Source organism: Nothobranchius furzeri, chromosome 14, assembly GCF_043380555.1.
Source record: "Nothobranchius furzeri strain GRZ-AD chromosome 14, NfurGRZ-RIMD1, whole genome shotgun sequence".
NCBI lineage: Eukaryota > Metazoa > Chordata > Actinopteri > Cyprinodontiformes > Nothobranchiidae > Nothobranchius > Nothobranchius furzeri.
Genome location: NC_091754.1, coordinates 18300179 through 18327962, shown reverse-complemented (window position 1 = coordinate 18327962; position 27784 = coordinate 18300179). Strand labels below are relative to the sequence as shown.

Below are 27784 nucleotides of genomic sequence, written 5' to 3'. Positions count from 1 at the left end.
ATGAAATGCGTCTCCACCCATGCCTTGACCCTCACTTAAGTTTGGCCCGCAACTTCGTCCCAGTTTTTTTTTTTTTCTTTTCATTTCGGCCCAGTTTGAGTTTGAGTTCGACACCTCTGCTCCAGAGGCTGAGATGACGTCAGATTGAGCCCACATGAGATCACCGTTTAGCTCCGCCCTCTTAAGCAGCCAGTGGATCACATGGGGAAGAGGAAATTCAGTTCTTTGGTTTTGTGCAGTTTTGCCTCTAGAACGATTTTGTATTTTTAAGATCTTTTTCTTTTTGTGAACAGCTTCTGGAGAAGGCTGAAGCCAGAGAGAGGGAGCGAGAGAAAGAGGAAGCCCGCAAGATGAAAAGAAAAGAAGCTGCTTTCAAGACCATGCTGAAGCAGGCCACGCCGCCTCTGGAGCCGGATGCATCGTGGGAGGAAGTACGTGGTTTCAGTTAGATCACTCTCCATCACATTCACTCGTGATTGGGCCTCGTGTTTAGTGACGAGCGGCATCTGACCCTTTCAGGTCAGAGAAAGATTCCTGAAAGAGTCCGCCTTTGAGGATGTGACGCTGGAGTCGGAGAGGAAGAGGATTTTCAAAGATTTCATGCATGTTCTGGAGGTAAGGTCACCACGATGACATTTGGAACTGATTTATCAGGCCTGATAACGGTGACGATCAGCGGTTTGGTCTGCTTTTTCAGCACGAGTGTCAGCATCACCACTCCAAGACAAAGAAGCATTCAAAGAAGTCCAAGAAGCACCACAGGAAACGATCCCGCTCTCGATCGGTGTGGACCTCACCGGCTACTTTTGTTTTCCTCCTCTTTGGACCTGCTAATCTTTAACCTTCTTATTCATTAGGCTTCAGAGTCTGAGGATGAGGATTACCACAAGAAGAAGAAGAGGTCACAGTCAAAGTCTCCTTCAGAGCGCTCATCGAGTGGAGAATCTGGTGAGTGTTTCTGTTAGCGAATCGCTTTACGGAAGCGTTTGAATTCACCGACACGTTTCTGTCTGAAACTAGAGCGAAGCTATAAAAAATCCAAGAAGCACAAGAAGAAGGGCAAGAAGAGGCGCCACAAGTCTGTAAGTACACAAGCCTTTTGTGGATGTGGTGTTAAAAATTACCCAGCATGCAATTAGCTGATAACCGCAACCAACAGGCATCGCCGGAGTCTGACAGCGAGAAGAAAGGAAGAGACCGTGACGGGAAGCGTGAACGAGATTCAGAGAAGGATAAAGAGAACGACAAGTCTCGGTCTAAATCTCGCACCGAGTCCAAACAGAAGTCTCCTAAAAGAAAAGCAGCCAAAGAGGAGGTGAATTCCCATCATTTAATACGATTTCCAAAAGATTTTGGTAGTTAAAGTCCCACAAACCCGAGAGACTGATTTAGGTTTTCCTGCTCAGGGCGGCTGGGATACATCAGGCAGTGAGCTGAGTGAAGGAGAGCTGGAGAAAAGGAGAAGAACTTTACTGGAACAGCTGGATGCACCTTGATGCTTCTCTTTTTGCTACTTGTACATTTCAACTAAAGCATTCCCTGCATCTGACCGCGCTGTTCACTGAAGACGTCTCTCACTGGTTTTAAGGGGAATGTGCTCATGTACTGATCTTACGCGCTCGGTTCGTCTCATTTGATATCCGGAAGCTCCTCATTTTAAGTATTTCCTATAGTCGGATGTAGTTGTACGTTTCCCATTGCTGATTTTTTTTTTTTTAATTAAAGGCATATCTTAAAGTCACGCTCAGCGTCTTCACCAAATTGTCGTCAAGTAAAGTTATTGAAAGTGGCAGTGTGTAGTTTCCTGGCACTAGGGGGCGGTACATTCATTTCAGGGTAGTTTTCCACCATATCGCCATAGTTTAAAAAAAACCATCAAGGTAAATTTGGTTACCTGTGGAGCAGAAAGCATGCGACCTGTGTCTCTCCTCAGACTTTGATGATCCTTCAGTTAATTCCGTTAAGGGAACGCGATGCTGGGGCTAGTTTTCTGGATCTGCTCGGAGTCCTGCCTGCTGATGTCATACTACGGCAAAACCATTTAGACAAAATATATTGCATGTCTTTTTAGATTCTGTTCTTTAACAAAGGTTTCATTAAGAGTTTAGCAGTTTTGTTTTTAAATCAGTGTTTTTTACTGCTGGAATGTTTTCGAACATGGCAACGTAACTTGCGTAAGTCGTAATTCCAGCCTACGTCTGGTGTGATGTCATCGAGAAGAGCAGGACCCCAAGCCGACCAGTTTAAAATATGGCGTCCCCCAGACACTTAAACCCGTTCCCTATGTACTTTAAACCCGATTTTCATGGTTATGTTACAAAGCCGTCAGTATACTGGACATCATTTTAATCACTTTCAACATTTCGAAGGATGTTTCCAGAGATTAAAGGTAAAAACTACTGATTGTCACTTTAAAAAATCTGATCATGTTTATAAAGTAATAAACAGCTTATAAATCATATCCGTTTAGGCTAATGTCAAAAACTGATTTAAATTTAAAAATGTTTGATTTGGTCTCATTTGCAGAAAAAAGGTTTGACATTTTATAAATTAATGTTTCAAGTATTTAAAGATGCAAAATGTAAGAATTTATGGTCAATCACAAAACAGTCTTGCCACCAAACTTCTTGGTTCCAGAGCTAATCATATTTGAGCTTGTGGGGTTGCCAAGTTTGTACCAACCAACAAAGCAGCCTTGTGTAAAGAATTGAAACCAGTTAAAGGAGCGACCCAGAATTTATTTCTGGTACCCCTAAGAAGCCACGCCATCTTGTTTTTTTTTCTTCTCTTTATCAGGTAAAGAAAGCTAGAAGCTAATGTTGAGTTAACATTGCTAACAATGAATTGGGAAATAAAATAGGCGGCCCAAAATATCTTGAGCTACTTATTCCAATTAACAACTTGATATTACACTGAAAAGTATTTACTTAACTTTCTGTGTATAACTCATCTTTACTCGTTGACTAGGGTCTTCTGGCGCTGATCCCTGGCAATCGTTGCTGAGGAGACTTGGTTTTTATGTGGACTGCAGTACCCACAATTCACCACAAGATGTCATTCTTTAACCTTTTCCGCAGTGTGGTTCTTCAGTTTTTTTCTTTCCCGATTCCAGAATTTCTTTAAAAAAATATTAGTCATATTTATTACAAAATCAAGGACTTCTAGTTGCAAATTATGAGTTACACCACATTGGACTTTAAAATATGCATATTAAACAGCGGAAGAAACTATAGATTTGCTAATATATGAACATAGGAAGCAGTAATATTTAATTTTTGTTTGATAATTTAAAAATTATATGATTTTATTTGTAATCCTCAAAATAGTTCTGTTAGCAAGAACCTGAACGTAAAAATATTGGGTAAAGTGTCACCTACATAAACACAAGTCATTATTCTACAGATGCTAGTGTGTGGCTGCACAAAACAACTTCAAGGACCTCAAATGTCCCCCAGGTCTGCTTTAAGTAATAAATCAAAAGATACCAATAGCTATAGGAATAATACCATTATTCCAATAATAAGGTCACAATTCTACATTCTGTGTAAATAGTTTATGTTTTTGACAATCTTGTATCTAAATGTTTTTCTGAACCGTCAAAAACCAAATGAAACACATTTGTGGTGAGAAAGCAAATGCCAGTATGACCCAGTTCGAAACAAACAAAAATTTTAATGGCAGAACAGGAGGTGTCAGGTTACAGATTTAAAACGTTTCATGGTTAAGAGTGGTTGTTAATGAGAATAAAACGCTCCAGACTACTCCCTCTGACACACACAGACCCTCTGCTTCCTGCATGTTTTTATTAAACATTACTGGAGACTGCTGGCTGCATTTGGCTTCATTAAATATACAAAAAATAAATGAAACAAAAACTATAAGTTAAAATAACATTCATGTAGCGCACAAGGCAATGAAAACTTGTTTAAACAATATGTACAATATTAACCATCTGGTAATAAAAAAACACGGTTTGTAGCAAAATATCTGTACATGAAACTATGCTGTGTTTTGTCACAATAATCGTTTCTGAACATGAGATGAAAAGGTGAGCTTTGACTTGTTTTAGTGGTAAAGTGACAACATATCATCCTGGATCACTACCAAGCTGATAATTAAGTTTTAATGAAGTCACTGTGCATTGTTCCCCAAACTACAAAAAATTAGGAAACAAAACACGCTTAAAAAAATTTATGTAATTGATTAAAAGCCACAATTTTATCTCAAGAAAAATTAAATCACCTGCAATGAAAACAATTCACATTAATCTGGTCCTTTTTTTTTTATAAGTAAAAGTTTTTTTTAAACATACAAATATAGTTTTAAATATTTCTTCATGCCTGTTAATCTCCTTTTAGCACAATAAAAGCCTCGTGAGATGTTTTTTTAAAGGTGCATGTATACTTTTAAGCGGAATGGTCAAGAGCACCGATAACGCGATAATAGTGTCAAATATTAATAAAAAAACATGTAGGAATTTGAACAGCTTCCTGTACATTCTACACTATCATTTCCATGGTAACGCGTTTTCACATGGCTCTTAAGGCCGCTGCATGTCCAGTTTTACACATTTCAACATTAAAGCCAGCTCAAGTTGTATAGCTTTAAGTAGGGTTATAAAAAAATACTAAAATAAGTTCAGGCACTTAGCTTGTCTGAGTTCTTTTTGATTTTCAGACACTTTCAGTTCAGTTCCGTCCACGTCTCAGTCCTTCATCATAAAAAGCCGCTACTATAAAAAAAATCACGTGGATTTGTGTATTCTGGTCCAAACACACTGCATTACTTTCTGTCACTCCATCCTTTCACCACCCCTCCCTCCTTCTGCACGTCCACTGTTCCCTCATCACATGACCACTTCACCATTGTTCACTGGTCGCAGGCTCTGATCATCAAACCGTTTCCTGACGCTCCTCCGCACCGCGTCCGCCCGTCTGTACGGCTGATTTCTTAAATCTGCCAGGGGAGAAGAAGAAGAAAGGGTTGGATAAGGAACGAGGCCAGGGTGTTATCATTAACCCACATGCTCAGGAGTGCTGGTAGCCTAACTTTCAAAGCAGGATGAGGTCTAAACACACACACACACAAACTTGGAATTTCATGCATCTTGTGCGATGCATATGTTTTTAATTTTCAAAATAAAAGCAGAAACTACTGAAGCATTAAGAAGTATTCTAATATTTAAGCACTAGAACAGGAAGTAAATAAAATGCTTGCCAGGTATGGGACACATCCACCACTACAGGCGTGCTACTGGAGGACTTCCTTACCCTCAAGTAGACATTGGGAAATTTAGTAATATTATTCTTCTTTAGTTCTGGATGAAGAAAAGACAAATGAAGGTTACAACCAGCGGCTGGTGCCACATGTTCACGCTGGCTTTGCTGAGCGAGCGCAAAGCAGGAGGCTGCATGTGGAGAAAAGGGCCAGATAAGTGCAAAAGAGGACAGAGCCAAAGGATGTTAACTAGTCCAGCTTCTTTCTTTTATTTTAATTTCTGTAATTAGACCTAAACTGCTTTGTTAAGTGGCTACCAGCAGAACAGAAACCTCCAGTTCAGAGCAACAGTTCAAAAACAACCAACCAACCAGAGCATGCACACAGCGGGGGGAGGACTGATCCGTTAAAGGATTACAAAATAAGATGAACATTCAAGTGAAACATCCTGGGTGGGAGGTTAGTGTCTCTCACACACGCATGGAATGGTGCACCAAGCGAGAAGCAACCCTTCTGCAGGGCACAGGGCTAAATGGAAGAACAGGGGTGCATTGTGGGTAAGCGGTGAGGATGAAGTAACCAGCATGCGAGGAGTTGTGGCAATGAGATGGGATCATAAACACACAAAAAGACACGGAGAAGCAAGTTATAATGCCACAGGCACGTCTTGCATCACACCCGAGGTGCAGCTTGGATTTATTGATGTATCACCAATGAGATGGACGGCCACTAGATGGCAGCACACATCCGGACTTTAGTAATTACATGAGAAATGGCCGCTCACTCTCTCACTAGGTGCTCCTGTGACATCATGATGATAAATGTGGGTGTGACACTTTTCATGCAGGTGGAGAGAAATCCAGAACCCCAAACACTTTTATCATGCTCAAAAAAAAAAAGTGATAACACACAAATGCACATGTATAGGAATGTGTGTGCCTCAACTGCACAGTGATTGTTAAATAGGATAAGTGTGTGGAAGCATGCAGTGGAGGATTGGGGGGGGGGGGGGGGTAGAAGAGGACATAATGAAAGCAAACATTTTTGCTCCAGCAACCTTTGAGAAGAGAGACAGATCTATAAGCTTTAGTAATGGTACTCCTCATTGAGAGCGGGCTCGCAGAAGAATCGAGAGCCGCGCTTGGCTGTGCGGGCAGTAAAGGGCACGGTCTTCAGCACTGCATCGAGAACGACAGGAAAAACAGCCAGGACAAGGAAAAAAAACAAGACAAACAACGTAAGACAAGCAAAGTCTTCTACAGGGTTAAGAAATGGTTAGCACTAAGCAAATCCCCCAAAATCAGCATCCAGAGGAAAATGCCGGGAGGCTAATTCTGCAACTCCACTTCCCAAAATGTACTTAACAAAAAATAGATATTTGTCAAGCTGGAAAACTGGAACCTGTTTGAAGACTTGGAATTCATGCATAAAGTGTTTAAGTCCCATAATTGTTTTTGGATGCCGACATGCCAAATGCCTCATTTTTCAGCCTAAAAAAAACTAATCATGATTATTTAGGTTATAATAGTTCTATGGTCAATACCAAACATGCTCATAAAGTTCTTTGCACTAAATCGCTCTCACATAAAGAGATTTCAGCTGTTATTCTTGACATTTTAGGTACATCCCAGAATGAGCCGTTCAGGGCTCTGTCGCTGTAAGAAAACAAGCTTGAGCTGGCCACGCCCACCCACCCCATCTGAGAAGCTCCGACATCCAGAAGGGGCTCCGAGTAGAGCTCCTCCTCCAGCAAAAGCTCTCTTCCACGTGAGGTGGTTCTTTTCTAAAATCTCCGTTTGTGACATCACAATCGGGGACTGTTTGAAAAAGCCCGTTTTAGACAACCAACCCCTGACAGAAAATAGATTAGCAGATATTTTTCCACATTTTGAGTGTTTATAGAGGCAGTAGAGACCCACATGGCAGCACAAAAGGATGCAAAAGGTGGGTTTTGCATAATATGTCTTCTTAAAATTTGAATTAAAACAAATCAGATTTTCCTATCATTTAAAAAAAAAAGCTCAAGGAAGTCAAGATTCTTACCAAGATCTACATTTTCTTTGCATTGGGGAAAACATAACTTTATTATTAAACAAGGATCACTCAGCTTAACCTCTGGAAACAATAACAAATTAAATGAAAGACTAATAAAATGGTTTGTTTTACACATTTTAAGAACCTTTTTGTATATTTTTCAAAGTATTTTAATGGAATCTTGTGTATATGTTTAATTCTAGAATGTAGTCATATCCTGGGCCCGTCTACATACTGATGGCATTAAAAAGCAGAGAAGAGGCAGACAAGCAACGATCATCAGGCATGTTTGAGTCAAGCAGAGCTGAATTAGCCGTCAGCGCCTGTTTGCACCACTTTGGTGAATTTTTGGGTTTTTCAGAGCTGAAATTTAAAGGAGCCAAAAGTCAATGTGTTAGTTATTAATTATAGTTCATTAAAAGCTGAATTTACAGCAGAAAGGAACCTTCATGCAGAGCGTGTGTGTGTGGTGTGTGGCCTTCGGGGGTCAAGGCAAAGTTACCCGTGATGATGTCCTCGATGGCGCCGTCTTTGCCCTCGTAGACATGGCGGCTGTCCTTCACCTGTTTCCTCCTGAGCTCTTGGATGAGCTCCTGCTGCTGCCGCTTGTTTTTATGAGAAGGAGACTGAGGGAGACGCTGGATTATCCATCAGTAAACTGACAACTTTGGAGCCGTCGATTACAAGAGAAACGTTTGGAAACGTACCTTCTGGTCCTCCTCCATGGCCTCTTGTTCCAGAAGTTTCTCCATCATAAGCTGCTCCTGCCGTTTCCTTTGCTCGTTGTCTTCCTCCGCTTGCTGAAAAATCACAACGTTGATAGAAAACACTCTGCTGCACAAACTCAGATATGACAGCAGTATTTTGACTTTTTTACAGTTAAATCATCACTGAGGTCATTTGGAGACATCAAGAAGTACATTTACAGCACTAAGTAAACAATTAAAATGAAGAGATTTAAAAAAAAAATACTAAAATTATAACAACACTAAGGAGTTTTTAACACTTTAAGCTACTGATTTCCAAGGTAGGTTTCAGTGGTTCTTGAGGCAGAAGCGTCACCAACTTCACAGCACTCTGCAGCCTTCTGCTGACCGGAAAAAGCACTGAACTGTTTGGTGGAGGCGAGTAGGTTCACTAGTTGGTGTGCTCTACCCACTTTACAGCAGTCAGCTGTTTATTATGCTGATAGCTAAGTTAAAGGCTAACATTTCAGTTGACCGACAATTAAAAAAAAGCACAAGAAGAAGAAAAAGAAGATTTTTGCTTTTTTGTTAGCATCTAGGCAGTCTGGAAGTTAAAGTAATGTCTTTGGAGGTGAAGCAACAAGCTAAAACCAGAGTGAACATCAGTGTGGCCTACACTCATGAAATCATGGACTGATGATGACCTGGCTTTGTTGCTGCTGGACATTTATAATATTTTTTCCAACAGTGTGGATCTCAGGCTTATTTTAGCATTAGTTGGCTCACGTTAGCATTAGCTCATTGTTGGCGCTAGCTACAGCAGGCTGCAGCAGGGTTGTTTACACTAGTTGTAATTCAGCTTTTCAACCAGTAGGGGAAATTCTACCAAGAGGAAAATCTTTAGTGTTGCTTTAAGGACCTTACAAAGCTCTGGTATTACACTTAATTTCCGACTTTCTGATAATCATAACCTACGTAAAATCCATCTAAAGCTGCCCAAGTGTGTGTGTGTGTGTGTGTGTGTGTGTGTGTGTGTGTGTGTGTGTGTGTGTGTGTGTGTGTGTGTGTGTGTGTGTGTGTGTGTGTGTGTGTGTGTGTGTGTGTGTGTGTGTGTGTGTGTGTGTGTTTAAATCAACTCACCCTGTAGGCCTTAACAAAGCGCACAAATACAGGGAAGAAAACAGACGGCGGCGTGGTTTTAGAGTTCTCCCCAAAGAATTTCACCGCCTCGTCAAAAGCGTCCTTTTAAAAGTAAAAAAAAACATCATATTTATCTAAGAAAGCCTTCAGGTGTGACTTGTTTTCCTCCAGTTTTACCTGCGCGATCTTGGCATCATCCTGCAGCTTCTTCAGCTTGTTCTCGTTGTGTGCGATGAAGTCTTTGAGCATGGTGTTGTGGCCGTGCATGCTGTACTCTCTTTTGGTCAGCTCCATGCCTCTCTGCAGCTCCTTCACATCCAGCAGGACGTTCTCAAGCGACACTGTGGACACGGAGAGACGTGACTCACGTTGCAAGAGGTGGAACGATTATTCAAACAGGCTTCCGACGTCCATTTCCCCACCTGCAGCTGCTTTTTCAACATAGTGCAATTCGTTGTGGAAGATAGACACTTGTGGGTATTTCTCCTTCACTACGTTGGCGATGTAGTGCAGCAGAGTTAACTTGCGGTCCGTTGACTTGGTGTCAAGCAGCTGTGGAGAAAAAAGGAGAAAAACATTCAGCGGTGCTGTGTGGTTCAGTTTTAAAGGCAAAAAAAAAAAGCAACTCACCAGATCTAAACTCTGCAGCTTGAATCCGTACACGGCGCCTCTTTTACTGCTGTTCATGTAGTTTCCAAGCGCCAGGATAATCTAGAATAACAAAAAGAAAAGTCTTAGGGATGGGCGATATGATCTCAAATCTATATTACGATATAATCTGAGCACAATATATATTGCGATATATTGTTTTCTTCAGTCTATATATGTCAAAATAACCATCACTGAGCATTCTCACAAAGCAGAGACATTAAAGCAGATCCAAGACTTCTAAAATGTATCGGACTCCTTTTAAAGAACATTTTAAGGAGAATTAGGCAGTTTTGGCTTGCTTTAGCACCCCCTAGTGTCCATTAGTAGAACCAATAGCAAAAACCTATCTTCTTGCTGTTGGTTTGTCTTCTTAACACCTTAATCTAACAGCTGAAATGTCTCCCCAGTCTTCATTAGTGTCTACATGAGTGATTCATCACTAAATTAAACAAATCGCGATCTAAAACATTCAGGAAACATGCTGGAACCAGACTGCAGCATCAGGTATGCCAGCTCGATTTTTCCAACAGACCGGTCCGGCAATTGTGAAGTTGCAAATGCGGTATTCCGACCACAGGGAGCGATAGGGGCTGGGTGGCCTTTCAATAATCCTGAGTGTTTCTCAATGCCAAGGAACCTTGATGTCTTGGTCCCGCCCCGGTAGCCTAGGAGATGCGTCTGTTCTCTGTTTATTAGCCGTTTAGCTAGCTGAGCAAGGATACATGGGAGGTGTCTTGTAGCCTGGCCTTGGTCAAAAATTTCACAGAAAACATCGCAGTATTTTCAAAAGGATGGCAGCTCAGGAGCCGGCAACTACTTCGGGGGCAAATTTCAAGTTTAAATGTAAGTCAACTGGCTAGCAGGTAGTTACTCGCTTACAAATTTAATTTAACCAAAAAAGTAAAAGGCTCGTTATATATTCATATTGAAACTTATACGTATAAAATATAACATTACCTAAAATATCACGTATCACGAGATGTAAATCTGTTCCATTTAACCGCTTTCTTGGACCAAGGCACCTACTTACCTTTTGCATCCTTCATCTTCATGTTATTATAACATGAAGATGAAGATATTTTGAATAAAATACAAGCCACATGTGATCGTTACAGCTACCAGCCTGGCCATTGGGATGCAGGAGCCAAGATCACCCAGCCCTGGCGACCAAGCCTGACCCCCCCCCCCAAATCAATGGCCTGCTTTTAAAAATTGATCCAGTATAACACAAAATAATGTGATGTCAGGTGTGTCAATATTTTCTTACATCTCTATTTTCAACTGAAGTGCAAATAAGTAAAAATAGAAATACTTCTTTCATTTGTCATGTTTTCATTTGCTCATAGAAGTGAAGTGTTGCTTCAGTGGTGAATAACTGCACGTAAACTGATTTTCTGCTTTCTTTGTTGACGCAGCTTGATAAAACTCAACGTGTGCAATCACGGTAGACAAGTACGGTCAAAATCTGTACCGTTGGCTACATTTAGATAATCAGTGTGCTCTTTATATGTTACATCACCATCAGAAAAGTGTTTAACACGATGCAGTGTTGTTTAGTTACCTCTAAAATCTTCTTTAGCTTCTGGGACGCTTTGATGGAGATGGACGCAGCGATGACGGCATGCAGTTGCTGCAAAGAATTAAACATCAGAATACCTTTTCTCCTGGGTCATAAATATAAACAAGCCTCTTTAATTACCGGCATCAGCATCTGCACGCTTTCGCTGAAGTTTCCGACAAAGGCCATGATGGTCATTTTCTGCATGAGCCGCTCGATCTTGCTGAACTGCATCATGAAGCGGTCCTCGTCCGTCAGGCTTTCCAGAGGCTTCCGCTCCTTCTCGAACTGTCGCAGGACTTTGATCTCATTCTCCGTGGGCTGGAAGCGCATCAGGCACTCCACGAAGTCCACCGGCAGAGTCCGGAGGTCGAACCTGGGAGGGCAGAGGTCGGAGGTAAAGTACACATTAAGTCAGTGTTTAGTTTTGTTTTTTGAAATACTTACATCTGAATGGCCTTGCAGATCTCTTCAGAGGTCTTCCCTACTTTCCTCAGTGTGATGGCCAGGTTCTTGGCCCTGTTGGAGTCCAGCAGAGTCACCTTGTTGGGTCCCTTCTGGATGACCTTCTGCTTGCTCATAGTGAGCTCAATCGATGGACCCTGAGCTTTAGTCTTAAACATCTCTTCAAATTCATCAACGTTTAGATCCTAAACACAACAAAGGTGCTTTTTTAATGCCGAAACAGTAGGATTAATGTTGCTACTACCAACTGGGAGGAGAGTTGTACCTCGAGGATTCTCTCATCGTCGATCTCATTGAAGACAGTCCCGTTGATCTGGTTTGGTTTCAGGGCTACCCAGTTGAAGACGGGCATACGGAACTTAGTCTTGATTGGCTTCTTGATCTTCACAGCTGCACCAAACATAAAACATGAGTACATAATACTAAAGTAACGTTGGAGTTCTTAAAATCAGATATCCGGGCACATGCAGTGGGACGGGGAGGTGGACCACTGGAACTAGAAACATCTAAAATCTAAAAACAGGATGGACCAACTGCAGAGTTCTGAGCCGATTCTGATTTTTGAAAAAGGTCGGCGTATTTTAACTGAAAACTACAACTTAAAGCACTTTTTTTATTTATAGTTGAACTAAACATTAAAATAAAACCATACTTTTGTTCCCCCCCCGAAATAGAAATCTAAAATGAAAATACCCGAGGATTGTGAGCAGAACAGACGTACGTACCTCAAAAGGATTCAAATGGGCTCTTTTTTAACTAGACATGTTTATATTATGGCTCTTTGATCTTTTTTGTTTAATTTTCCATTTTATTTAAAATTCAAGTCGTTTTATTGCTTAGGTGAACGACAGCTTTGGTGCATTTTTAGACCTGGAGAAAAAAAAAACGCTCAATCCGGGTCACCCAGCGGGGCATCACTTCTCAAAAAAATTCTTTTCAATTTCATTTTGAAGACTTTACATTTCCAAAATGCTTTCCACTGACCACACTTAACTGTCTCAAGCAAAACTAAAAGGATGAGTCATACCCTCAGCTTCCTGCCAGGAAAACGAGGCCAAAGGACATACCCGTTCAGTCACCGGTGCATCCGTTGAGGATTACCTGCCAGGCCTGAGGCCAAACTATTTATTGGGCAGATTAAAGCTATTTGTGGCCAGCAGATCTGCTTCATTGAAGCTGGAAGTTAAGGTGGCACCCTGCTTTGGCCCACAGACAAGGTGTGAGGAGGGCCACAGAGATAAGGCTGTCATGGGAAAGGTAAACAGCATTCCAGCTCTGCACAATTTCTATCACTTTAATCACCTGCGTGCCACAGCAGGTCACCGTGTCTCAGCATGCAACCGACACTTGTGAACACAAAATCCACAACACTACAGCAAGGTGCGAAGGAAAACCATGCAAACGTTTTAAATGTGGTGTTTTATTTCTCATAATTACCATGTACTGAGTTCACAGCAGCTCTGGTTTCTGAGGATTTTTAGACTGTGCCTTCAAAAGCTGGCACAGTCATGGGAAGTGTAAGACTGCAGTAATCTGAGATTGTCTGGTAGATAACAGACTGGAAATATCACAGTGTTGGTTTACCACGGTACACACTTTTAGGGAATAAAACAAGATGACGCCCGACAGGTGATCAAAGACAGAAAAATCCAATGAATGTGTCGTTATTTAAACCTTATTGTAAAAAAACTAATATGTATTTATACGATTTTATTCAAATATACTGCTGATCAAGGTAATTGTACAGTGAAAAATGATAGCTGTGGCCATTTTGGTCCATTTTTTGAAAATATCACACCATCTCACAAGACCTTCTACGGCCAGCTCATATTTTGTGTGTACTGCTACGTAAACGTGAATAATTTCTGAGTTTTATTAAAATATCTCCAATGGTTTGTAAGATATTATGAAGCAAAAATTACCCAAAAATATATAATCATCTTTAAAACGACCACATTTAAAACCTATTGTAAACTGGGAGAGGGGGGGGGGGGCAACATCAAACATAACAGCAAGAACCTACAGAAAAGTTTGATGGGTCCCTCTGGTTGGCAGAGAAAGAACACAATTAGGACAAAGTTATTACAAATAAGCCAGAATATGTAAGGATGACTCACAGGCATCCTTTCATGAACAACTGGTACTTGTGTACCTGGTTACTGAACAGAAACGCGTCACCAGGTCGAGACGGGTTGTTTCTGATTAAAGACGATTTTCACCACATTATCGTAAAACGCGTCGTCGGTAGGAAGCCTCACCTGCTAAGCCCGAGTTCATGATCACCGTGGGCGTCCCACATCCGGGCAGCGGCGGTGCCATGGGAGGAGGCGGAGGAGGGAGAGGGCCCGATATCGATGAGGCCAGACCTAGAGGTGGAGGGGGAGGTGGCGGGGGTGGAGGGGGAGGAGGAGGTGGAGGTGGAGGAGCAGCTGCTGGAATGTCCAACGATGGACCGTTTGGCACTGAAGAATGAGAAAGGAAAGGAGGAGGAAAATTTAAATCAAAAATACGCTTGATGTAGAAAATTAAAAAATAAACCTACGTGTTCCATATCCTGGTAGAGGGGGGGGTGGAGGAGGTGGTGGTGGTAAGACATCCATCCCTCCTATGTGGTTCTGTCCGACAGTCGCGCCGCTTCCCCCCAGCACGATCCCCGGCAAACCCTCCACACCGGACGGAGACGACGGCAGGATGGAGATGTCGCCGTCTCCCTTCTTGTGGATCTTGATGGTACCCTGCTTCTCCAGCTCATGGATCTTCTTCTCCAGTTTGCTCTGACGCTGGATGGCCTCATCTTTCTCCTTCAGCAGCTGCCGCAGCGAGTGTACCGTCATGGTGGTCTCTTTGTAGGCTTCCTGTGTAGGATTGAGACGGCATAAGAAAGTCTAAGGAGCTTTGAAAGAAAAGCGTCTGGACTTCTTTGAGTTCCTTGAAGACGTTTCACCTCTCATCCGAGAGGCTTCTTCAGTTCTAAGGTCAAATGGTGGAGAGTCCCAGATTCAAACCCAGTGGGAGTTTCCCCCCAAAGAGGGAACAAAAGACCCCCTGATGATCTTCTACATAAACACATGAGCCAAGGTGTGAGGGTGGGTCCTATTCAGCCAGAGTTTCGGGTGAGCTCATTGTGAAGCCTGGCCCCACCCTATCATGTGAATTCCTGAGGTCAGATGGCCCAGGATATGCGTGGGCGTTGAGGCATCTGGGAAGGGATCTCAAAACTGGATTATAGATGGCAGACAGTTGGTGTCGTAAACCACCGCCTCTGTTCAAAGATGGTTGCTCACAGTGGACATAAATGGCTTCCTTCACTCCTCTTTCAAACCATCTGTCCTCTCTGTCCAAAATGTGAACGTTGGCATCCTTGAAAGAGTGATCTTTGTCCTTTAGATGCAAATGAACTGCTGAGTCCTGTCCCGTGGAGGTGGCTCTTCTATGTTGTGCCATGCGCTTGTGAAGTGGCTGTTTGGTTTCTCCGATGTAGAGGTCTGGGCATTCCTCGCTGCACTGTACAGCATACACCACATTGTTCAGTTTGTCTTTAGGAGTCTTGTCTTTCGGGCGAACCAGTTTCTGTCTGTGTGTGTTGCTGGGCCTGAAGTACACTGGTATGTTGTGTTTGGAGAAAACCCTCCTGAGTTTCTCTGATACACCAGCTACATAGGGGATGACCAGGTTGTTGCGTCTGTCTTTCTTATCCTCCCTCGCTGGTGTCTGGTCTTCTTTTCTTTGCATCTTTGCTGACTTTATAAACGCCCAATTAGGATAGCCACATGTTTTAAGTGATTCCTTTATATGTGTGTGTTCCTTCTTTTTCCCTTCCGGCTTAGAGGGAACATGTTCTGCCCGGTGGTGTAGGGTCTTGATTACTCCAAGTTTGTGTTCCAGAGGGTGATGTGAGTCGAAGAGGAGGTACTGGTCCGTGTGCGTGGGCTTCCGGTACACTTCAATGTTGAGGTTGCCATTTTCTTCAAAGTGCACAGCGCGGTCCAGGAAAGGCAAGCAGTTGTCCTTTATGTTTTCCCTGGTGAACTTGATGTTTTTGTCAATGGCGTTGATGTGCGTAGTGAAGGATTCCACTTCTTGTGTTTTGATTTTGACCCAGGTGTCATCCACATATCTGTACCAGTGGCTCGGTGCTCTTCCTTTAAAAGAGCCAAGGGCCTTTCTTTCCACTTCCTCCATGTAAAGGTTGGCTACAATAGGTGCCACGGGGGAGCCTATGGCGAAGCCATGTTTTTGTCTGTAGAAACCTTCGTTGTATTTGAAATATGTAGTGGTGAGGCAGAGGTCTAACAGTGTGCAAATCTGATCGGGTGTGAAGTTGGTTCTGTCCTCCAAGGTGCTGTCTTCTTGTAGTTGTTTTCTGACAGTCTCCACTGCCTCCGTAGTGGGTATGCAAGTGAAGAGGGAGACTACGTCAAAGGACACCATGGTTTATCTGGATCCAGGGTAAGTTTCTGTACCTTGTCAGTGAAGTCGGTGGAGTTCTTGATGTGGTGTGGGGTGTTCCCCACCAGAGGTGCAAGGATGGTAGCAAGGTGTTTCGTGATGTTGTAGGTGACTGAATTTATGCTACTGACAATGGGTCTGAGAGGGATACCTTCCTTGTGGATCTTGGGAAGTCCGTAGATGCAGGGTATGGCATCTCCTGGATAAAGGCAGTGATATGTCAGGCGGTTGATGGTTTGGTCCCTTTCAAGGCCTTGAAGGCAAGCTATAACTTTCTTTTTGTAGCTGCTTGTGGGGTCTCGCTTTAAGGCTTTGTAGGTGTTGTTGTCACTGAGGAGAGTAGTGATCTTTGCGTGGTAATCCGTTGTGTTTAGGACCACGGTGCACCTTCCCTTATCAGCTGGCAATATAGTGATGGTGTGGTCTTTGCTCAGTGATGCGACTGCCTTCTTTTCTTGTAACGTGAGGTTAGGCGGAGGGACTTTGGCACTGGAGAGGGTGGCTGAGACTTTCATCCTGATCTGTTCTGCTTCTGTCTGAGACAATTTGTTGATCCGTATGGCAGTTTCAGTGGCTGTGATGAGGTCCATTATGGGCAACTGTTGCGGAGCAATGGCAACATTGAGTCCTTTGGCTAATACGTTCATTTCAGGTTCAGTGAGGTTCCGGTCTGAAAAGTTCTTCACCCATTTTCTTCGACTGTCCTCCAGTGTATGTTCTTCTCTGAGTTGTGTAGATTCAGACTGAGGAGTGAGTGTTTTTGAAAGCAGGGTGTGGAATTTCCTGCATTGTCTTTCTTTTCCTTTGGAGTGTTGGGCCCGCTGAGCCTTCTCCACAAACTTGTAAACCTCTTCTAAGATTGGAGAGGGTAGAAGGGTTTCCAGTTCCTGCAGAGTCTGGCTAATCTTGCTTTGGAGGGCATCTATAGTGAAATGGACCTGTCTTATCCTTTCACTTAGAAGCTGATTTTGTGCTCTTCGTAGAATTAAGTCCGCTCTGTGTCCTCTGACAGTGGATCCTAGGCACAGGCTTAGGAACAACTCTGCTTTGTCTGCATCTCAGGTTGAAACGGAGGTGGTTCCTGTAATCCACTAGTTTTCTAGATTCCCTTTCATATTCCCGCACCAGTTGAAGGGTGTTCCTCCCAAAATGTACGGCAATATGGTCCTATTCAGCCGAAACTCTGGCTGAATAGGACCCACACCCACCCTCACACCTTGGCTCATGTGTTTATGTAGAAGATCATCAGGGGGTCTTTTGTTCCCTCTTCGGGGGGAAACTCCCACTGGGTTTGAATCTGGGACTCTCCACCATTTGACCTTAGAACTGAAGAAGCCTCTCGGATGAGAGGTGAAACGTCTTCAAGTAACTCAAAGAAGTCCAGACGCTTTTCTTTCAAAGCTCCTTAGACTACAATGACCTGGATGACTGAGAACCTTCACAGACACGGCATAAGAAACCACAACCAATCATTAAAATCAGTCTGCAGAGAGCAGCTCTGACCTTGATGGATTCAAGGTCCTTGTTCCTTTGCATCAGATGCTTCTCCAGCTCCACGATTTTAGCCATGGCTTCGTTCTCCGTATCCTGCAGCTTCTCCGTCATCTACAACATCCAAAAGGAAAAGGTCACATGATGGAACTTTTTTCAACATTTGATTTAACATGGGGTCCATTTAAGGCCTCTCACGTGGGACAAGTTCTCCTCCAGCTCCTCCACCCGCTCCAGAGCAGCATTTTTGGTCTCTGCATCCTCCAGCAGGGCTCCCACGTCAAACACATTATCCAAGTAGGCCTGGATCTGGACCTGGAGCTTATCGCTCTCAGTGTGTTTGAGTTTCTGGAAAACACACTTAAAAGGTGAGCAATCGCACCTCTGCAGGAAATGGGGATCTACGCTATTTGAAGTCACAGAAAATCATAATCGACCGCCTTTCTATGGAAACAATCTGAGGAGGAGGGTGCCATAATGACAGTGACTGATTATTTGTACTGCAGAAGTGCACATCAGTCAACCGGTATGATAAAACAAAGTCACTTGCAAAGTGGAATGTGACAAACACACACACACGCACGCACGCACGCACGCACACACACACACACACACACACACACGTGTCAATTGCATTACTTTGTGACTGTTAGGAGTCAAAATGCTGATTTCATTAGTTGGAATCCTCTAATTTCAACTCACATCTAGATAGTCGTCCAAATGCAGCTTGGTGAAGTCATACTGGAGGTGAACTCTGAAGTTCATGTCCTCCACCGAGTGAACAACTATATTGATGAACTGCATGCATGCAACCTGGAGAAAAAGGAACCGGATGAAGTCAGAAGAGAAGAAACAACATGCACAGAAAATCTTCTGTGTGCAGCTGAAGATTTAATCACTTTTGCTTAAATCTTTTGTTAAATCTTGTTTTTTTTTTTCATTTTAATTTTAATTTCCTAGAAAAATGTTTTTGTTTTGTGATCACCATTTCATCTACATAGGAGTTATTGCTTTCTAATTTAGACTGGATCCTTATGAAGTACGATTGAATGCATTCATGTCTGAAGTATTTTTGGGTTAAAACAACATGACGCCTGCAGTCCTGGTCAAAAACACTTGAATTTGCACCTCGTCTGTGTCGTGTTTGCTCCCTCTGCACCGGTCCCACCCATCAATCTCAATTCTCAAAACTCTGGAAACTGTGAATTATTAACAGGGAACCTGTTTGGTCTCAAAAAGCTTCACAAGTCATTTCCAGTCTGCTGAGGGGACTTGGGGGAGGGTTTCATTAGTCATTGGGAGTTTGGATGAACACACCATGAAGTCAATGTTGTTGTCCTCATTTTTGAAGTACTCCATCAGCTTCTCAAAGCGCTGGGACTCCATGCAAACCTGCAAAACAAACCACTTACTCAGAGCAGAAAAGATGTACGAGTCTGTCATTTACATAAAAATTACAAAATGCAAAGTGATTTTTTTTTCTACTGGCTCGTGTGCTTCACTGAACCCTGTATGATGTATTATCACAGTGTTTGCTGATAGAAATCACTGTGAATGCTGTTTACCTTTTTTAATTATTCAGCCACTGCTGATAAAACCAAACTGCTCCTGCCTTTAGGTTCATTTATGGTGAAACTGAATACTAGCGTGGGGGTTAAAGATGTACTGCAGACAAGTCACTGAGAGGTCAGAGTATAATAAAGAATTTAGAGGTATTAGGAGGCACGTTCATCCCAAAACCTCAAACATCTGCCTGCAGCTCCTTCTTCAAGTAAAGATTACTCGTAAATATAACTCCTCACATGCTTCCTGCAGTTTATGGTATCAGCATCAGTTCTCTGCCTCCATCTCATTAGATTAGCTCTGCTCATGCTAAGCCTCATTCTCCCACTAATGCCAGTGTAGTTGAGAGCAACACTCAATATTTCATTCAAGGGTGTAAATATTACATAAACTGCTGTTTTTGAGCTACAAAATGAGGCCGCGCTGTTAGCTCATACTACACCTCATCCACGCAGGAGAAGGTCAAGAAAGGCTATCTGTTACATCTGCCTCTGCTTTTTTTCAGCTTTGATGCCCTGACAAATCTCCTTAGCATACATGCAACTGTTGTCTCTGATGACAGCACAGGTCACTCTGTGTTACAGTGCTGAAATGGTGTCTCTAATCTGCTGGCAAAAGAGCTAATTCCTGCATGCGATTCCCTTTGAAGCAGCGAGGAATCTGCTCAGGAAGCATTCCTAAGGGGCTGAGTCATCGTCTGAAGCCGCACGGTCTGGAATGTAAAAGAAAAAAAAAAGACAATGGTCCCCAAAGACCCCCTCTTTCACCTTTCCCTGCAGGTCGTACCTCCTTAAAGTTGTCGAACGCGGAGAGAATTATTTCGTGGCCTCCTCTGACGAGACAAACTGCCGCCAGCAGCTCCAAAACCAGAGCTTTAGTTCTGCAAACCGCAGAGAAAGTAAGAGCAGGAATGGTTAGGAAACGACAAGTAGCAGCGCTGCTGAAAACCTATACTTAAACACAGAGCTCAGCAAGGAGACGGAAAAGTGATTTAATGTCACGTCACCACTGAAAAATCGATGCAGAACGGTAATTACACCATCTATTACAGATTTATAAGTATGCTTTAAAAAATTCAAATAAAAGATGAACTTATGTGCAAAATGGAACCCTGTATTAATAATACGTGTGTGTGTGTGTGTGTGTGTGTGTGTGTGTGTGTGTGTGTGTGTGTGTGTATGTTCCACTTCATCGACTCAACATTTTTCAGCCCAGATGAAATGAAATGTGACAGGTCATGTAAAGTGGTTCCACATCCACTTTTCAGGACACCCTTTAACCTTTGGGCATGTGTGTGTGAAACACACACACACACACACACCAGAGTGGTTCTGGTAGCAGCCGGTCTTGTTGTGACAGAGTGAGCCGGCGGTGCTTTTAGCCGTCCCGTCTGAGCGACCTAGTCTCAGCATCAGACTTCAGACGCACTCAGACTGTATTTTTTTTTACTTTTAACACAAAAGTGATCAGAGGCTTGAGCTTACCTCGGGTTTTTATTGTTGAGACTTAGTGCAATTTCATTCACAGCGTGAGGGTGTGACATGACCATGTTGAAGCCATACTGGGGGAGTAATGGGAGACAAATATGGTAATTAGCAGAAAAGAAGAGGTCGTTCTGAATTCTCCCACATAATAAATAAACCACGGTGAGCCAGCAGTGGAGAAAATTGAATTTGGCTTCAGATAGATGGTTGTGCTTTGTCGCAAAAAGGTCACTGTCGAGTTGATGCCCCCTGCAGAGTACAGAGCGCTCACCTGGTAGTTCATGATGGCACGTAGGCACATGATGCAGACGTGAACGTCATCCTTCTTGCAGATCAGTCTGGAGTTCTTTAGCGTTCTCCGGCTTGGCAGTGTGTTGCTTCTATTAAGATAAAAAATAAATTTAGGTTATGCTTTCGGGAATGAAGCATTAAGTAAGCAGGAGTGTGCATTTCCAGTAAACACGTTCTGGGACTTTTCAGGTAAAAGGCAAAGGGGAAAATCAGACGGTTTGGTCCTTTCAAAATCTATCCCTAAAGGACTCTGCTAAGACGTTAGCATATTGCGACCGTGAGTGACATCACTGATAAGCACCAAAGGGCGTCCACGACTACTGCCGGAGTTTAACAGACATTAATTCTGAGAAAGTACGCATTATTGTCCGCCGCTCAGCGGAAATGCAAGAGAGCAGCTGTGTGACATGCTAAAGCGGTGACCGATGAGCAGAATAAATGTGGTTTTTTACAGAGATCACAAAGCAGTGTGAATTTAAGGGATTTCCACAGAATTTGTTGCGTTGCGAGTTTAGAAACTGCGATTTTAACGTCGCCCCTTAACCAGACGCATTAGAAAGTGGTGTTTCACTAAGACTTTAAGGCTTACCATAATGCAGACCTAAATGAAAGAAGACTTCTGGTCATAGCTTTTCTTAAAAAGGGACATAATACAACTTTTTCTTCTGGTTATAATAGTACTATGAACATGTTTATGATGATATTTGGACTACATCCCTCCCACATTAAGCAAGGTCAGCAGTTTTTGAAAATTTCAGTACCTTCCAGAATGAGACCTGTCACGGCTCTGTCAAGAAAAAAAGCTGGAGTTGGCCACGCCCCCCACCCCCCCCGCTCTGGCTGCTATAAGCTGAGAAGCTCTGATATCTGAGAGCAGCTCAGAGCAGGGCCACTGCTCCTCCAGCGTGTGAAGGGTGGTTCTATTGTACTTTTCCTATTTGTGATGTCACAAATGGGGATTTTTTTTAATTGCTTGTTTTAGGCCAAAAAATTCCTAAAACCAAACACTGACAGAAAACAAATGGATGGATTTTTTAAAGTCTGGAGTGTTTATAGAGGCTGTAAAGACCTACATGGCAGCACAAAAGGATGCAAAAACAATTTAACCGATTTTACAAACTGTGGTTGTTTGGTGACTTCTGTCGACACCTTTTCCAACGGACTTACAACCAATCAGCACAAGTACCACCGGGCAGCTGAACCAGACCTTTTCCCAGTTCAAATCCTAAGGCAGGTACTTGTTTAGTTGCTGAAATATCCCAGGAAAGTCTTCCTTTTGCCCAAAAGTTCCGATACTGGAAACAGCAGGACATTTTGGCTTTGGATTCAGATTTGACCAACATTAGTACCCCAAACAAACTCTACCTTATCTACAGCCATGTAAATTGGCTTTGTTAATTGCTTTAGTTCAGCAGCAGCCCTCACAAAGAGAGTGAACAATAGACATCTACATGCAGTGTTGGTTCTGCAGTTTAAAAAAAAAAGGCGGAAGACGAAACACTGATCCAGCACTAAACTGTTTATTTTTACATCGTCGTCACGAGGTTCATTTATGAGTCTGAGTCGTGTGGAAAAGAACCGAGGCTCCAGGCTACAGATAGACATGCCGGTTCCTGCCAGCTTCCTCGCTAATGGGCGTGACATCTTAGTGAGTCACAAGTGTGCGTCTGGGGGGCGTGTGTGTGTCTTAAGAATTACAAAGTCACATTTAAATTCACGTCAGCATTAAAATTAAGACATTTAATTGTTGGTGCATAAAACAATCCCGTATGGCTGTGAGTAAAACGAGCCGTCGAAAACGGTTTCAGACAGAAATGAAGCAAGCCGCCTCCCAGGGATGTGAAAATAATCTCAGGCGACTTCTTTCCAGGGTTTTTCTCCTCCGAATGAATCAACATTCAAATTAGGCTGCAGCAGAAATAAGTAGAAGGAGCACAAAGTTCATTTTATATTAAACAGCTGATATGATTGCATAACCTTGGCCTGAATCAGTGTTTTAACATTCTGATAGAAGACGTGATGACAACTGTGTCTTTTACAAATGGAGTCTATAATACACACAAACACTGGAGCTAAAACTACAGGCTATAAGGTGCAGGACTAACACATCTACTGTCTAACTCTTGGACATACCGTCTCATTTGGGAACAGTTGGGACAGCTCGGCGTGCTCAGTGTCCTTTGAGATGGCAGTTTGAAGAGGACACAGAGGTGAAACTTAGCTTGGCTCCAAGAAATTGTCTGTTTTTGTGTTTTCTGTGGTTAAAAGCCACATAAAAAAGCACAAAGGGAAACAAATTCTGTATAATGGAAATTAACGATTACAAATCCTGGAGTAGGGATGCACAATATGTCGGTATCAATAAGGTCCGATAAGTAAAACTGGGCCGGTATCAACAACTGATAATTTTTCCGTCTTGTTTCCGTTTGTGTATCAGAGGGTAAAGCTTGGTTTATGCTTGACGCATTCACTTTCCGCGCGGTGATGCGGCTCGCGGCTGGAACGCGCTTCACAACTCGCAGCGTTTATGGTTTGTGCGGCTCGTCTCTGCGGTGAGCCAATATTCTCCCAAACTGAACGGGGCAGCATGGAGCTCTACGGCATGCATCCAACACTACACCGTAGTAGAAGTAGAAATTACTGTTTACAACATGGCATTTCAGCATTTTTAACAGCGTCCTCGTCTTTTCCGACAGTGCGAGTTATTTCTCTCCAAGAATTATTAACAACATGTTGATCACGGTGATCTCTGAGAGCTGAATCATACAAATGTCTGTATTTACGAACCTCTGCCATACTAGTTCTTGCCGGTCCGCCGTGTTTTTCCGCGTCCGTCTGTCCGTGTGGTTAGAAATTTTCCGAGGTGCGCGTTGCAGAAATTCTGGGCCGTGCGGAGGCGAGGTGGAGGGGCGTGGTTGTTAAAATGACGCAACTTTTCCGCGCGGAGCCATGCGGACCTCGCGGACGCGTCAAGCATAAACCAACCTTAAGGGGTGATGATGTGTAATGGTTTAGTTCTGTGACAGAGATGGTAATAATCTCAGAAGCATACATGTGTGCGTGTGTGTGTGCGTGCGTGCGTGCATGCGTGTGTGTGGGTGTAACATATTGCAAATTCCACTTTATAGAAATAAGGTAAAACATTCACAAAATCTGCTTGCATTATTTTCAGTCTATATAAAATTTTCTGGTTTCAGAAGTGTGAATCGGTAGCGGCAAATATTGGTTATCGGCCATGACAGCGATATTAATATCGGATGTCGATATCGGCTCAAACGCTTAATTTCGGTGCATCCCTCCCCATCCTGGAAGTACTATTTTAGATTCATGTTGGCGTTTGATTTTTAATGGATCCGTTGGAGAATCTATGCTAGCTTCTGCACAGAAAGGCATTTAGGGAGCCACACAGAAACAGGCGGGAACAATGAGTGCAGAAAAAGCCGTTTGCTCCAAGGGAAGGAGAATTCAGTCCCAGGGGCAGGCTGGCAGAGCGAATAATTCACATCGCTGACACAGACAGCAGGACAAATAGACTGGGCAGCTCTAGCAGGGAGACATAAAGTACAATGAGGCAGTGGGTGGTGGTGGAGGGACTGTGTATGAGAATGCATGTGTGAGGGCTGGCCTGTTGCATTATGCGTGTGTCTTAGGAGAGATGCTAGAAACTGTGGTAGAAGCAGCCAAGCGGAGCTGCGACCTGCCTGCTGTTGAAGAGTGGCAGACAAAAGAGCCGAAGACTATGGGTGAAGACGGGGGACAAAACAGAAGAGACGGTCACTGAACATTACACAAGAATAACAGCCAAAACTAATCGATTTATAGGTGAAACTCTCCCCAACGGAAGCAGAAAAGCTGGAAATGACATTAAAGAGGTGCAGAAATGTCAATGCTCATTGTCAACGGCATCCTTCTAACATTTGTATGAATTTGCATGAATAAAACTGAATTTGTGGTCATGCATTAACACACACAGGACACCATGCTTATGTGCAAAACACACACACAAACATTTAAAACTTTTGTTTTTCAAACGCTCTAATCCATCCTTCTTTATAATGCACAAGACCGACCAAAGGGCTTTGCATCCTTTACATCCAGCGCCTCCCTGCTTCACACTCAGCTTTAAGGGGTTGGATTGGAGGTGTTAAACCACCAAATAGTTCCCGAGCGCAGCCACAGCTGCAGCTCACCAAACCCCACAGGGATGGGTCAAGTGCGGAGATGAATATCACAAGTGTGTGTTGACTAATGACACTTTAACTTTTACAAAACAACACAGCAGCAACAAAGAGCTAAAAGTTCTTAAAACAGCTACAGTCGACAGTGTAAAAGCCAACACATGGACTGTTGCCATTTATATAAAAAGGCTCGTTTGATTAGCGTGCCAGGGTCTCAAGACGGCACATGGTCCTTTGACTTAATAATGCTCTTTGTGTGCGAATCCCTTCAAAATAAAAGATTAGAGGCGACAGAAGTGCTGCACCGCTACAGTAAGGGAAGGATTAGAGAAATAATGCACGAATAATTGGGATTTGTGCTTCAGAGCATTTATCAGCTCAGACTTGAGAATAAACTGCAGTGAGATGAAGCACTGAATTAAAAACAAAAGAGACGTGTATATATATATATATATATATATATATATATATATATATATATATATATATATATATATATATATATATATAAAGTCTGTGTGACATGGAAAAGTTGTCCGTCGCGTGTCATACTCATGAGTCTGACTTAAACAAACATCCGGACACAAAGCTTTTTCCACCCCGCTCCTGTCTTAAGCCATTTACAGCCTTACAGACCTTGTGACTGCACAAAGGGGCAGCTGAGGCGTCATATGAAAAGTGTGACTTCTCTAAATAATCACCCAGCGCTGACAGAAAATGGGGTTAAAAGCTGCAAATGAGCCATTTAGCGAGATCTGTCGTACCGTATCGTGGAATGTCGTCCAGCTCGGGTGATGCTGTTCCCGGTGATGGTAGACGGCAAGGTGCTTCTTTTGTTCAGGTCTTCTATGGAGCGACTCCAGGGTTTGGATTTATCCATCGCAGCGTCCATGCTGTTCTCCACACAGTCGCCATCGTAACTGCATCACCATGGAAACGTCACATTCAACACACTATCTTCTGTTTTGGTAGAAACCAACAATTTATCACAAAATCATGCCTTAAATTAATAATCTCCATCATATATGGGCTCATGTGACAGATTTGATGTTTGTCATTAAAAAAACAATCAGGAAAGAAACCCATAAAAACATTCTTTATTTTACTGATGAGGTGACTTTAAAGAGCAAGTCACCCCCAAATAAACTTTTTGTTGCTGATAAACTAAATAAACGAGTGTCTAATCGTGCTGCAGACACGTGTAGTCAATAATTTGGCACTTCAGTGCATCTTAGTTAAAATTTAAATATTCTGCCTAAAACTGGCAGTGTTGTACCGTTGTCAGGTAAAAACTCTGCACTGTATTTTAATTTAAATCTGCCACCGCTATTGGCTAAGAGGTATGCTATGATGTAAACTGGTACATTATGATGTCACAATGATGTCGTGAGCCTGTGTGTGTGTGTATTTGTTAGCGGCTCCGCCCTCTCGGTCTGCCAGGCAACAGCATTTGTTGCATTTTTCAAACATGAAATGGGAGTGGAGTTAGACTCTGGTAGGGGTTGACTTGCTCTTTAATGGGAGTTTTGACCTCTAATCTTATAGATGCACCGAATGCAACAGGATTTCAATTTTAAAGTGGAATAAAAATGACAACTCTCAGCTGGAGTTAGGATTTAGGCTTAACACTTTTGATTTTTATTTATTTACAACTAATTTTATTTGGACCCTTTAAAGCAGAGATAATTGATAATAAATCCACATTTTAGAGCAGTTAGCGTGGGTTAAAATCATTAACGTGAGCAAGTTAGTACGAGTTTAACTCTGTCCTCTTGAAAATGGTCAACTCTAGGTCTAAAAAAGAACAAAATATCCAAAAAACAAGGTGTTTTTATTACAGTAACAAATTGTCTAATGGGTAAGCCAAAGTGGCTACAACCATTCAGAAGCTAACGTTTTGTTATGCTTGGCAGCCGTTTAGCCGTGTTAGCTTACAGGCAAGTCTTTTCCTTGACCTTATGTGCTGCACAAACACTGTTTTACAACCAAGCGTCCATAAAGCGGACAGACCATAATAACACACGTTAATGTAAAGGGGTGTGCTAAAAACTTGACTGAGTTTCTTTGGCCTGGGCATGGGAGAGTGACAATCACACAGACGCTGCAGCATACGGCTGCTAGAATACACAATCTGTCGGCGATGGGCCATGAGGGACTCTGTCTCTGCCGGCCAGGCAGCCGCGACGGTGGCACTGGCACTGCGAGGAGACACGTCAGCCGCTGTGCAGAATAGTGTCGTTGTTCAGGCTTTTGTGCAGTGACTTACTTGACGGCGTATTGTGCAAAAGAGAGGTACTCCACCAGAACGTCCAGGCCTTTATTCTCCTCATTTAGGAACTCCCTCACCCACCTGAACCAAGTAAGGAAATACAACATATAAATATTACAGAGACACTTTTAAACACGTTAGTCAAAACAATCCCATGAGCTAAACTACTGCTACATGTTAGACAATGTTTTAAGGAAATATGACTGAGAAAGAATGAGATCGCGGACACAAGCGACCAAAATTTGTTTGTTCCGCAGGGTGTCTGGGCTCTCCCTTAAAGATGGGGTGAGAGGCTCAGTCATCAGGGA

General features: G+C 42.8%; 2 protein-coding genes across 9 annotated transcripts in view; one reads left to right on the top strand and one right to left on the bottom strand.

Annotated features, from left to right (window-relative positions):
• prpf40a (PRP40 pre-mRNA processing factor 40 homolog A) overlaps positions 1–1741 on the top strand; it is a 29957-nt gene extending 28216 nt beyond the window's left edge. Inside the window, exons 21-27 of the mRNA XM_015966638.3 lie at positions 294–431; positions 520–615; positions 698–784; positions 858–948; positions 1021–1082; positions 1160–1315; positions 1407–1741. Of these exons, the coding sequence (XP_015822124.1) occupies positions 294–431; positions 520–615; positions 698–784; positions 858–948; positions 1021–1082; positions 1160–1315; positions 1407–1496 (720 nt within the window). The 3' untranslated portion in view covers positions 1497–1741. The remainder of the gene's footprint in view (positions 1–293; positions 432–519; positions 616–697; positions 785–857; positions 949–1020; positions 1083–1159; positions 1316–1406) is intronic.
• A 2693-nt stretch (positions 1742–4434) lies between these two features.
• Positions 4435–27784, bottom strand: part of fmnl2a (formin-like 2a) — a 65312-nt gene continuing 41962 nt past the window's right edge. The window contains exons 5-29 of one of the 8 annotated variants that reach the window (XM_070543952.1): positions 27474–27557; positions 25972–26127; positions 23163–23207; positions 21010–21118; positions 20739–20815; positions 20041–20134; positions 19009–19083; positions 18394–18504; positions 17890–18039; positions 17704–17805; positions 14294–14606; positions 14010–14213; positions 13775–13795; positions 12017–12141; positions 11734–11936; positions 11428–11662; positions 11290–11358; positions 9708–9788; positions 9500–9629; positions 9255–9418; positions 9078–9179; positions 7959–8051; positions 7754–7877; positions 6275–6395; positions 4435–4956 (exon numbers count right to left, since the gene is read on the bottom strand). In XM_070543952.1, coding sequence (XP_070400053.1) covers positions 6304–6395; positions 7754–7877; positions 7959–8051; positions 9078–9179; positions 9255–9418; positions 9500–9629; positions 9708–9788; positions 11290–11358; positions 11428–11662; positions 11734–11936; positions 12017–12141; positions 13775–13795; positions 14010–14213; positions 14294–14606; positions 17704–17805; positions 17890–18039; positions 18394–18504; positions 19009–19083; positions 20041–20134; positions 20739–20815; positions 21010–21118; positions 23163–23207; positions 25972–26127; positions 27474–27557 — 2959 coding nt within the window. In that variant the 3' untranslated portion in view covers positions 4435–4956; positions 6275–6303. Of the gene's footprint in view, positions 4957–5217; positions 5318–6274; positions 6396–7753; positions 7878–7958; positions 8052–9077; positions 9180–9254; positions 9419–9499; positions 9630–9707; positions 9789–11289; positions 11359–11427; positions 11663–11733; positions 11937–12016; positions 12142–13774; positions 13796–14009; positions 14214–14293; positions 14607–17703; positions 17806–17889; positions 18040–18393; positions 18505–19008; positions 19084–20040; positions 20135–20738; positions 20816–21009; positions 21119–23162; positions 23208–25971; positions 26128–27473; positions 27558–27784 lie in introns of all 8 variants that reach the window. The other 7 variants (XM_070543954.1, XM_015966633.3, XM_070543951.1 and 4 more) reach the window with 7 other exon arrangements.